The sequence below is a fragment of the Sus scrofa genome, chromosome 1 (assembly GCF_054392235.1).
Source record: "Sus scrofa isolate SSC_HxYL_T2T_F1_AM1 chromosome 1, Sscrofa_HxYL_maternal_Yorkshire_Landrace_v2.0, whole genome shotgun sequence".
Classification (NCBI taxonomy): Eukaryota; Metazoa; Chordata; class Mammalia; order Artiodactyla; family Suidae; genus Sus; species Sus scrofa.
Genome location: NC_139383.1, coordinates 281,182,097 through 281,194,160, shown reverse-complemented (window position 1 = coordinate 281,194,160; position 12,064 = coordinate 281,182,097). Strand labels below are relative to the sequence as shown.

The 12,064-nt window shown below is 61.2% G+C and overlaps 1 protein-coding gene across 29 annotated transcripts in view; it reads right to left on the bottom strand.

Moving 5' to 3' along the window:
* Positions 1–12,064, bottom strand: part of RALGPS1 (Ral GEF with PH domain and SH3 binding motif 1) — a 334,371-nt gene that overhangs the window by 17,427 nt on the left and 304,880 nt on the right. For 14 of the 29 annotated variants that reach the window (XM_084996223.1, XM_084996237.1, XM_021069096.2 and 11 more), the window contains one exon: positions 11,107–11,233. In XM_084996223.1, the coding sequence (XP_084852349.1) occupies positions 11,107–11,233 (127 nt within the window). Of the gene's footprint in view, positions 1–7,578; positions 7,631–9,778; positions 9,937–11,106; positions 11,234–12,064 lie in introns of all 29 variants that reach the window. The other 15 variants (XM_084996167.1, XM_021069060.2, XM_021069027.2 and 12 more) reach the window with 2 other exon arrangements.

Sequence of the window (12,064 nt, the reverse complement as noted above, 5' to 3'; positions counted from 1 at the left end):
CCAGAAATCATGAGATTTCCCCAACAGACTGGGGGGGCTCCCAACTCCAGAATCACAGACACCTGCCCAGCAACATGCTGGGGACAAGGGGAAGTCCCTCTCAGGGACAGCTCCTGGGGGGGTGGGGGCAGCAGCGGGCAACGCTCCTCATGGGAAGTCTGGTCTTGGGAAGATGTTGGCTGGTACCCAAGTGGAACACCTCAGTCCCAAAAGGTGTTCGAGGTGAGGAGGAGGAGGATAAAGGTGATGATGAGGAGGAGGAGGGTGGGATGAGGATGATCAAATGATGGCATGACGGGCGGAGATGATGGCATGACGGGCGGAGGGGATGACGGGCACCGGGCAATGAGCAAAGCAGTACTCGTCCATTAGCCTGTTTACTCATCCGACACCGGGGCAGGTGCTGGTCTTACAGATAAGGAGTCTGAGGCTTAGCGAGTGGAGAAACTTGCCCAAGGTCACAACACTGGGAAGGGGAAGATGGGTGCTGCTGAGGGAGCAGAGACGAGGGTCCTGCCCGGGGCAAAAGCATCATGAGAACTCGGACTAGCTGAGGCGGTCTGAAGGGACCTGTTCCCCTCAACAGTTTTCCGCACGCTCACTGGGTGCCCGGTACCTTGGGGGTTAGATTTCATAAAGCCCCACGTCCCGGTGGCTGGTCCAGGAGTGGGGAGCAAGGAGGATTCTTGGTTAAGAATTACACTCAAGCCTCGGTCATTTTGTCTTAGTGGAAGTGACATCCCCCCATTCTTCTGTCTCCTGGTAGGGGTGTCCCTGTGGAAGGGCCCAGGGGACACTGGCCGTCAGCAGTGTCACCTGCACCAGCACACCCTTGATGGGACGCATCCCATGGGACCAGGCTTGGCCCCAGCCACTTCCTGGTGATGCACCCTCCTCTGCAGGCTGGAAGCTGACCCCCTCCCCGATTTCTGCTGGGCCCGGGATGTCCCTTCCTGCAGTACTTGCTAAAGGACTTTTGCTGCCCTGGAGTACCATTCTTCTCTGGGCAGTGTCTCCAATCCACTGAGTGGGTCCCCAGGAGCCATATTTGGCCTGCCTGCTTAGCTACCTCTGATCCAAGCCAGGTCCGCTTTTCTCTCTTGGCGATTAGGAGCCAGATTTGAGAGGCTGAGAGTCAGGCTCTGTGGCGCGGTGAGGCTCTAACATATAAACTTGGGAGCTGTGAGGCGTCCATACTCCCTGTGTGAGCCGAGAGGTCTAGGAGTCCCGGCTGCAGAGGGGGCAGCACAGCAGACATGCATAGAAAAGGGTCAACATGAGATAGGAGGAGGGCCTGCCACCTGATCTGAGGGGCTGCAGGTGCTGGACAAAGAGGTTGTGGGCAGAGAGTTCTCAGCCACTTGTGAGGACAGAGCATCTAGCGGGCAGGGCCCATCCCTTGTCTGTCAGGATCCAAGGACAGGCTCAAGCAAAAGGCCAGAGTCTGTGGCCCACTCTTCTCTCCCAGCGTGGCCTGAGCTCCTGGATGGAGCCTCACCTGCCAGACTTCAGTGTCTGTTGCTGAAGGTGAGGCGAGAGAGGGACTCTTGGGGGAAACCAAAATCAGAATCTTGGCACATCACCCAGCCGGGCTGCCATCCGAGGTAGGGCGGCAGAATGGAGGCACAGAGTGGGATGGACCTGGGGGACCAGAGCAAGGGGTGGGCAGGTGAGGGACCTGACCCCGGGGCTGGGGGAGGGGCAGTGAGGCCCCTCACCCTGAAAACAGCCACCCTCATGGACGCACTTCCATGGCCAAGTGGACCCCTCGCCTTCAGGATCACGGCAGAATGTTGCCTCTCTCTCCCAACAGGCGGCAGAGTTTGGGGCTCAAGAGGCCCCATGCCCCCTGGCAATCCCAGGCATCTGCCAGAGTCCTCTGATCTCTCCGGGGAGGCAAGAGTGTTCTAAAGGCTCTGACTTGGGGGTAGTGGGCTCGGGGCGCTGCTGTCCTGACTCTACTTTCCTGGGGTCTCCCTAGGGATGTGGAAGACGCCGTGGGCTAAAGAGACCAAGCCAACCTCGCACAGCACAGAAATGGTGTCGCCCAGCCTCCTCTATACCCTAGAGCACACGCGGGGCCAGCTACCTCCTAAAGGGGCCCTTCCCCTAGGTTCAGTGTCACCCTGGAGGCCAGCAGGGCTGGTGGACGCTTGCCTTCACGGCAGTCCACCCACCCCATGATGACCGAGCTGCCATGTGGGCAATTTTCTCTTCACCCTACCCAGCCTTAGACTCCTGGATCACCTGCTTGCTGGCAAGAGGGTCCCACTGAGTGAGATCCATACGCATCCCAAGGTAAGTTCCCGACCGTAGCTACTCCACCTGTGTGCCAAGTATTTCCTATAGCATCCTCCCTGGGGAGGTGGGGGACCTGAGGCTCAGAGAGGTTAAGAGACATGCCCAAGGTCACTGCGAGACAAGCAGCCTGACCTCAGGTCCCTCCCAGCACAGCTGCCAGTGTCTGGAAGCCACCATGGCCTCTCCCTGCAGAGGCATGCTCAGAACCTCAGAGACCAGGGCCCACCACGGAGTTTACCTCTCCTGCAGAGACTGAGGGACACCCAGCATTCCTGGGCCACCTCTCCCATCCTGGGACAAGACTCGGGCCTCAGCCTCCTCAGGTCCCAGGATGCCCTGGAGGGCCCCTCGGGGTGCTCTTCACCACGTGACCCTGGCTTCTGCAGAACCATCGCCTCTACCAGAAGCCACCCCAGGCCCTGTGTCTGACTCAGGTCACCCTGCTGGACTCTCCTGTCATATGCTCACGTCCTCTTTGCAACCACAGGGCACCTGGTGTCATTGATGGAATCTGCCACCTCAGCAGTGAGCTGTGATCAGCCCCCTCTGCAGCCTCCCCTTCCCGGAAGGACAAAGAACAGCTCTGTGGGGTGGGGGTGGGGGTGGGGTGGAGGCTGGCACTCTCTCTTCTCCAGCTCCCGCTCCCTCTCCCACAAGAGGGGCTTCCTCCAAGGACCCCTCTGCCTCCTCGTCTCTCCAGCACCCGTGTCTTGGTGAGAAGGCCCTTCTGCGCAGCCTGGCAACATCAAACTAGAAAGGACGGATGGCTGAGTCCTTTGCACTGAGCTCTGGGATGTGCTTTCGTATTCTGCCTCTTAAAAGTCGACCGGCAAACGTTTCTGATTACATCCTCTCTTAAAAAGCTACATGCTACTTTTTCCCGGGGTATAAAAGAAACACTTACCCACTGTAGAAAACACAGATAAAATGGAAAAAGAAAAGACACTCACGAAATAGCTCTACCCGCGGAGATAACCCAGAGGAACGGTGCTTACACACACACACACACACACACACACACACACACACACACACACACGGGTGTTCGCGCCTAGCTTCCGCTTGGCTCTTGCTAAAAACCTCATCTGAAAAGTTTACCTCCTAGGCTGACAGTCTCCATCTCACCTGAGCGCCAACTCAGGCATACAGAAGCAGCTCTTCCCCTGGCCCGCAGGTCTGACGACCCCGGCTCCCCGCGCAGTTTCGGAGGAGCCTGAGGTTCGCGGGAGGCCGGCCTCGGGCAGCTCAGTGGTCTCTGCTTTCCAGCTCATCAAGGACACGCTGAAGATGCCTCTCCCTCCCTCCCTCCTCGGGAAAGTAGATGTGACGCAGGGCCCTCCTCTGTCCCCACCCCCAGGACACTGAGATGAGAGAAGGGCAGGTTGGGACCGGAGGGAAGTCCCACCCTCGCCCCCTCTCCGGGGACTCCAGCCTCTGGTTCCCAAGGGCCCCGACCCAGGACCACTGCTCTGTCTCCATTGTGGGCCCTGAAGAAGGGGAGGGTCTTTAGGGCAGCTGAGGAGGGACAACACCTCCCTGGGTCTGGCCGCCTCGCGGCTCCAATCTGTTCCTGACCCTCCCCACGGGCTGTGACCTTGCTGAGGCTGAGCTGGCTGCAGGGACAGGAGGGTGAGCACAGCAGCAGAAGGTCCCCTCGGCTCCTTGAACCCTCACTCCATGGTCCCAGCAAGAACAGGGCTTGGTGGCCGTGGCCGCAGCCGGCCCACTCCCACAGAGAACAGGCCAGTGGGGCCCCGGGACTCTGGGGGCTCCAGCGTGGGCGCTTGGTGGGTCGGCCGCTTCAGGGAAGCACTGGGCATGGCCTGGGCTTGGGCTGCCACCCGAGGACACCTTTGACCACAGGGCCAAAACGCCCCCGCTGTGGACTAGGGAAGGCACACTCGCAAGCCTGGGCCACGGGCTCCCACCCTTGGCCAGATGACAAGACCCTTCTGCCGGCCTGTTCACGGTAGCATTAAGGCTGGCCCGCCAAGCTGGGCCTGCCCCCAGCGGAGGGGTGTGTGCCGGGGGTGGGGGGTCACTGGCCCGGGGCCTCCCTGTCCTGCATGCTGGTATCTGGCTCCATTTTTTTTTTCTTTTTAGGGCCACACCTGCAGCATATGGAGGCTCCCAGACTAAGGGTCCGATAGGAGCTGTAGCTGCCATTCTACGCCGCAGCCGCAGCCACAGCCACAGCCACTCGGGATCCAAGCTGCGCCTGCGACCTACACCACAGCTCATGGCAACGGCGGATCCTTACACTGAGCGAGGCCAGGAATTGAACCCGCATCCTCATGGACACTGGTCAGATTCATTAACTGCTGAGCCATGACAGGAACTCCTGGCTCCATTTCTTTACCTGGCCAAGGCCAAGTTTGCTGCCAGGGCCAAGGGGCTGGTAGGCAAGTCAGTTGCAGGCTGTGGTCCATAAACCTCAGGGTTGTGGAGCAAGGAGCTGCCCCCCGCCCCCGCCCGCCACCTGGCCTCTGGGGAGGGAGAAGCTGAGACCTCTCCCTATGTATGGGTCCTTCTCCCACACCCTTAGTCTGTTCCAAGGCCACTGTCTGCCCACACAGGCATGGAGATGCTGAGAGCGCTGTGTTCCTACAGCATCTGTGGCAAACAGCGGGCCGGGTCTCCGGGAGGGGAAGCTCTTTGGGAGCAGCTGCGGGCCTCTGGGCCCAGGCAGGGTGAGGCCCCAGCTTCTGGGGAAGAGGGAATCTGCTCCCCTTTAATGAGCAGCAGCGATGTGGCCTGGGGGAGGCCGGGGTGGAGGGAGGACCCCATGGGCCTGGGCACTGGGTGGGCACAGGTAAGGAAACAGGGAGGCCCAGGGGCAACGTGAACTGCAGGCACTGAACAATGCTTGGCAAAGACTTCAAAGCCTGTGAGGGGAAGCCTCTCCAACTCCCCCGTGGGGTCTTCAGGAAAGTCTGCAATGTGCAAAGGGAGTGGCCTCTTTCTGGGGGACACGAGAAGAGGCTGGGGCAGATGGAACTCGAGGCGGGAGGCTGGGCCACAGGAGCTGCAGGCCAAGGGGCAGCCGGCACGGGGCCATCAGAATTGCCTGCGGCCCTGAAGGGACCCCCTTCCCACTGGCATCTTCCAAAGCAGGTGGTCTGCTCCCCTCAGAGAGGAGGGGCTGGGCCCAGAGCCAGGTCCCAAGAAAATGAGGAAGAGGCCATCCTCCCTGCAGGACCGTTGCGCAAGCTGCTGGAGGCGGGGCTGCCACCTGCACAGGTGAGCCATCTGAGGCCAGTGCTCCTAAGAGATCCCGCCCCCGATGCACCTGTCCATTCAGAGGGCTGGGGCTCTCATGCTAAGTTCTAAGTGAAAGAGAGCGGAGGGAAACGCTACAGCGTGCCGTGTTCCCCTCGTGGAGCTGAACCCCATCTCCCTGAGGCGGGAACTCTCTCACCATCCTCCTGGGAGCTCCAATCTCAGGCTGGGTGCTGAGCAGGAACCGTACTGCTACCCTCAGTGGCAAGCGAGGTGTCTGGCAGGAGCCACTGCTTAAGCGACAGCTTTGAATGGATGAATGATGAGTGAACCAAGGAATGAATGAGCCAATGAAGGAAGGAATGAGTGAAGGAAGGAAGGAAGGAGCCAGTGAGCAGGTCCAGGTCTGGATGCTACTCGGGATCCTGGCACCGTGCCTGCGAACCCACGCAATGCTCCCCACCCCACTGGCCTGTGGTCAGGGAGATGCTGGGTTGCCCTTCAAGCCACCTTCCTCAGGGTGGCCCCAGGAGTGCCCTGACTGGTGCTGAGAAGCGTCAAACTTCTGCTCCCCAGATCTGCAGTCTGCCCAGTGCCTGTCTGGGGTGGCCTGTCTGCCAGTGCTCCCCGGTGAGAACAAACGACCCCCCAGGAGTCCTGGAGCGGGACAGAGGGAAGAGATCTGAGAGCTCGGGCACTGCCCCTCTCCCTCCCCAGCCCCCCACCTGGGGTTCCACCAGGACAGAGAGGCTGGCTGACCCACATGGGACCAGTCCCTGCAGTGTCCCAGCGACCCTGGACGAGGCACGGTGGTGACAAGGTGGGCTCCATGGTTGGGGCAAGGTGGAGGTGGGTCAGCTCTGCCCACAGGGGGAGTAAGAGACAGGAGCGGTCACTTCACCTCTCTGTGCCTTTCCGCCCGCATGTTCATACATGTTTCAAAACAGGGACATTTTATGTGTAGGAGGGCCTGAGGACTGGCTGAGCCCAAGCCAGCACCCGGCACACAGGGAGCTCAGCAAAGACCACTTATCACCACTTTGCCTCCCTCTGCCTTGCAGGGACTGGCTGGGTGGGACTCACCTCCTCCGGCCATTTTTGGCTGTGGGGATTGAGGGCACAGGAGGCTTCAGCACCAGAGGAGGAGTGTGTGTGGTTCTGCACAGACATGCATGGATGAGGTGTGCAAACAGGGGAGAGGGAGAGGTACGTGTGTGTCTGCCTGTGTCAATGCACGTGGGTGGACGTGCACCCAGATTTGTGTACGTGTACGTGCATATATATGAGTGTGTATACCCACTAGTATGTGTGTGTCCGTGTGTGTGTGAGTGTGTGCGTGCACCTGCCTGTGTGCTCATGCTAGTGGAGGGGCTACTCTGAAGGATGGTGCAAACCTGCCGCCCCACAGGTGCCACCGTGCCCTTCACCTTTGGGGGCACCAAGGCCGGGAGGTCCCTGCTGAGAGTCCCCATCTTCCCGGAGCCCACCTGGGGCCTGGCACAGAGACAGTGCCAGCACGTGGAGCAGGGGCAGGGGGTAAATTGGGGCAGCCGGGCTCACAGGGAGTCAAACGTGGGGGAGGGAGGGATGGCCTTGGCCCTCAGCAGCGCCCAGCAGGGCGGGTGTCAGCCCCAGGCCTGAGGCCATAGGGGTGCAATGCTCTCAGGCCCCACCAGGCGGAGCCACACGCCCATCTCCAGATAAGGCCCAGCCTCAGGCTTCTGGTTTTAAAAACCCACATTTCAGAGCAAATCTGTGCCCAGGCCTCCTGGGCAGCTGGGCCTGAGGAAGACGTGCTGGCCCCAGGCTCCCAGGCTAGCCCTGGACCAGGTGATGAGTGGGGCTGCTCCGAGCAGGGACTGGGACCCCGACCCCACGCCCATCCAGCTCTGCTGCCTCCCTGCCTGGTTGGCCCTGCTCCTGGGCCGTGCTGACCCTGCAGAGCCACAGAGCGGCCTCACAGATGGGGCCGCGGGGTCGGCAGGGTGGGGCTGGTCTCAGCTCTCTTGGGCCCTGAGCCGCTCCCCTGGGAGGGAGGCCGAGCTGGGCCACACTCACCTTTCCAGCCCTGAAGACATCTCTTCACTAAACTCTGAGCTCTCACTACTGCCTGGAAAAGGAACACAGATAGTGAGCGCCACGGCCTCGCAGGAGAGGGGCAGCCCCAGAGTGGCCTGTCCTCCTGGGTCACTGGGCCCAGGCCCTGAGCGCCACCGACATGCCAGAGAAACAGCTTCCTGACCCCGTGGGCATCCGTGTGACTCGGAGTTTTGCTTTGCTGCTGCATTTTGGACTCTCTGCTCATCCTGTCCCACTGTCCCCAGGTGGGTCCTCCATGCCCTCCCCCTGCCCCCGAAGGCAGGAGCTGCCTGCTCACCGTCTCTGGGGGCTGGGTCCTCAGGCCTCTGCCTTGGCCTGGCCCGGCTCCACCACTGCCTCGCTTCCGGCCCACGTGACACAGGTGATAAACAGGCCTCACCAGGTGAGGACAGGGGCCGAATGAGCCCTTTTCTCTCCAAAGGTCAGGGCCTGACTAGACACTGGTTACAGAGCAGCTGCCCAGCACTGGACAGAGGCTCTGAGGGAGTGCCCTTCACGTCCCCAGCCTTCCCCAGGCCTGCCCCTCGGGGCTCACTGGGACTCCCCGTTTCTCAGGGGCTCGCGATCTTCCTCAGAGGTGCCCGGGTTCCACACCCGTGGCCCAGGCGGCTGCAGGGCCCATGGCTGGGCAGTGGGAGAGGGGAGACGTCTCAGGCCCCTTTGGGTGACGGGATGGGGGGGACCAGCCCAGCTCCAAGCAGAGCGCATGCACACACGGCCACGCGCTCCCAGGCTTTCAGCTCCAAACAGAACAACATGTGCCTTTGCCCGAGCAGAGGAGCCGAGAAAGAGACCGCCTGGTGAGCTCCTGCCTGGACACGAGACAGCGCTGTGTCTGACTCAGTTTTCTGTCTCAGGAATAGCAAGGCCTGGGCTCAGGCACGGCTCGGAAAGTTTCCTGGATGTAAAACAGCTGCTCTGCCGCCCAGTGGGATGCTCTCGGGCTGGCATTTTCCAGACTGGTTGCTCAGAAGCCACGCCCACAAGCCCCTCCAAGGAAAGGGGTTCCAGGCCCAGATAACGTGGGCGCTGCGGGCTTCCAGCAGCATGTGCGGGTCTCTGAGATGAGGCCTGCTTTCCTGCGTCAGCCTCGCCTTTCCCCAACACACCGACCCTGAACTCGTCCCTCGAGGCACCTGTGAGCTCAGGCCACACTGCCCCGAGCTGGTGTAAAGCCCTGACCGGGTGCAAGTCGGATGACCTCCTCCCTGGACAGAAGGCAGACGTGGGCCTCGCTTGACACAGACTTTCCAGAGAACTTCCAGCTGCCTCCTGCAGTGACACCGCCTCAGAGACTGGCCTCTTTTCACGAGGACATGGACGCGCATGTGAGACGCCTGCCCGATTTCCACCCCCGCCCGTGCTCACGAGCCCTCCGCCCTACAGGTCTCACCAGGTCAAACCCTGAGCCTGGCAACTGTCTAGCCTGCCACCAGTCCTGGGAGGGCTCCACGTTAAGGGAAGCAGACAGACACACAGACACACAGACTACAGAAGCACAGCACGCTGCCAGGACACAGCCAGAGGCGAGGACGCTTGTCTGACGACAGTAATGACCTGAGTGCCTGGTCAGGTGACCTGGACACCGCAGGGGGACGGACCAGTGACCAGAGCTCAAAGTCGTCCTTAGCTCTGACTCCCACCTCCCCGCCTCCCGGCCCCAGCAGCTCAGTTTCTGTCCTTCCGCCGCCACGAGCACCATTTCTGGCCGACGTCCAGACATGCAGTTTCGTCCCAGAACATCGGCTCTCTCACTCTCGTGGCGTCTCACGAGGGAGCACCCGGTGGCCACCCAGCTGCTGTCCCCAGGCGGCACCTCTGCCTATGCCCTACGTGCTCCCTCCCCCACAGGCACAGAGCCCCACAGGGGCAGCAGCCAGGCCTTGGCAGTGGCTGGCCAATGACAGTGTGTCTCAGGCACATGTTTGGCTGCTCCTTCCACCTGCCTGCCACCCTCAGGGCCACCAGCAGGGTGAGGACAAACCCAGGACCCTTGGTGAAGCCCCGGAGGCAAAGGCCTGCCAGCTCTGGTGATGCCTTCGAGGGAGCCCTCTCTGCAGGGGGTGAGGAGCCGGGCGCTGCACAGTGACAGAGACAGACGTAGACACATGCCGGGCTGTGGCCCACCCGCTGCCGTGCGCAGGCCAGAGACGCTTACCGAGGGAGAGTCCATTGGTGACAGCAGAGGAGGAGGTGAGGGCGAGGCCCCTGCGGGGGCTGCGGGACTCTAGGACACTGTCGTCCAGCAGGTGCCTCGCTTTCTCCGATGGGAATGTCGCACTTTTACTCTCAACTACACTCAACTGACACATCATACTGGAAAATGGAAAGGAAGAGAGAGGCAAAGCTCCTTATCTATGGAGTGACAGTAGCCACACCTGCCCGGGGGGTCCTGAGCAGATGGTGAGAGCTGCAGGAGAAGGACCTCCACCCAAGTCCTGGCTCTGCCCTATCTCCCCAGGTGACCTTGGGCAAGTCACATCCTTTTTCTGAGCCTCAGTTTCTCCATCTATCAAATGGGGGCCAAGGACACGTGCCCTGCTCCTCCCAGGATGAGGATGAGGCTCAAGGGAGCAGACGGTGCTTATGAGTGACGGGGCCACACAAGCGAAAGGACAGCGTGACCCTGCGGTCGGCACCTCAGGTTCTAGAGTCACGCACCTGGTCCAAATCCTTGCTCCAGCCCTGCTCACCCTTGCAAGGTACATCACCGGTCGAGCCTCACCAGACTCACTCCTACAGTGGGAACCAGGGAGCCCCTGCTGCAGAGGCCTGCAGGGGCTCAGGGAGACAGTGCTGGACCGGCACGCAGCAGAGTCGCCAGCACAGAGCAAGCCCCCAACGCTCAGAGAGCAACTGACTTCTCCTCCAGCCTGTGAGTGACGCCAGGACTAGCCTGGGCCGGTTGAGGCTTGTGTCTTAGCAGTGGAAGGAAGGTGGGAAGATGGGAAGAAGCAGAGGGAGGGAGAGAGGGAGGAAGGGACCCGACCTTTCAGGATTCTGTGCCCAAGACCCTGAGGACACGGACGGCTGCCCCCAGCCATGCTGAGGGCCACACGTGTCCCCAGCTATCAGCCCCACAGGGCTGGGTGAACCCATGGCAGGCTCGCTGCTCTGCAGGCTTCCTGTAACAGCTGGCACACAGATTCTGAGCCCCGACACGCAGCACCCGTGACACCTGTACTCCCCAGATGACAGTCCTGGGTCCACCGGACTCTGGGCTTTTCCACAAGGGAGGCGCTCACCGAGCCGGGTCGAACCTCCCGGAATCCCAGGTTTGTTTCCCCGCCCTTCCCTGTGCGCTTCCTCTGACGGCTGCTGAGCCAGTGAACCCGTCACCAGTACACAGGCCGTGCTGCCGTGGCCACCCCCACGCCCAGACGGGGCGGGGAGGGCCCTGGGGAGCTGGCATTCCCAGCAGCCCTGCTGCTGAGCCCCGGATTCAGCTCAGTCCAGACCCAGAGGGGGTGTTGCTCAGTCACCCACTTGTTGCCCAGGCTGTGGCTCTTCCTGTGTCTTGGGACCGGGGGTGTGGGGAGGCTGCCCGCAACGGATGCATCAGGACAGGTGGGCCGCCGGCTGAACCTCGCAGAACTGGAGCCGGTGGAGGGGCCTGTGAACGGAGCAGAGAGAGAGTGATGGTGGGGGCTGCGGGGGCTCAGAGGAGGTGGGTCTGGGTTTGGGGGAAGGCACGTGGCCTGGCCGTCTTAGTGGGCCAAGGTCACAAGACGCTGACCCCTCACTCCCTGCCTCCAGGCTGAAAACCAGCAGTCCCGGTAGCCAGTGTGGGGCTGCGCTCAGCGCCCCCCGACCCGGCGGCCCTGCTCGATATAGAGGAGACCACGCGGATGAACCTGGGGATAGACCCGAGGGGCGGCGGCCTGGCCCGTTTCCCCGTGGTGGGACTCGTCCACGGCCACACGGCGGGGCTTAACCGTGTGACTTCTGAGTCCGGGTCCAGGGCGCTTACCCCGTGTCCTTCCACAGCCACCATCTGCTGTCAACCACACGTCCAACAAAGAGAGAATGTGTGGAGGGCTTAGGGGTGCAGCAGGCTTACTGAGTGTGAGCAAGCTAGGCAGGCAAGGGTTCAGACCCCAGGCCTGTCGGTTTCTGCCAGGGGGACCTTGGATGGGTTACTTGCTCCCTGAGCCTCCGTTTCCTCATCTGAAAGGTGGGAACGATTCACTCACTTGGCAGATGCTTGGGAGAGGTCATGAAATAACCTCATAGTTAGCGCTCACTCTGCTTTTATTATGATAATGTTACCATGTCCTCCTCAGCTCCAGGGACCAGAGCTTCAAACCCTACTGAGCAGCAACACAGAGACCCTTCATTCTGGTCGTGTCCCCAGCTCTACTGTGAGCGGTGTGGTCCCGACCACTGTTATTCTCTCTAGTTTCTGTGGCTGGGAAACGAGGTCTTTAAGGTGTTTCCCATTAAG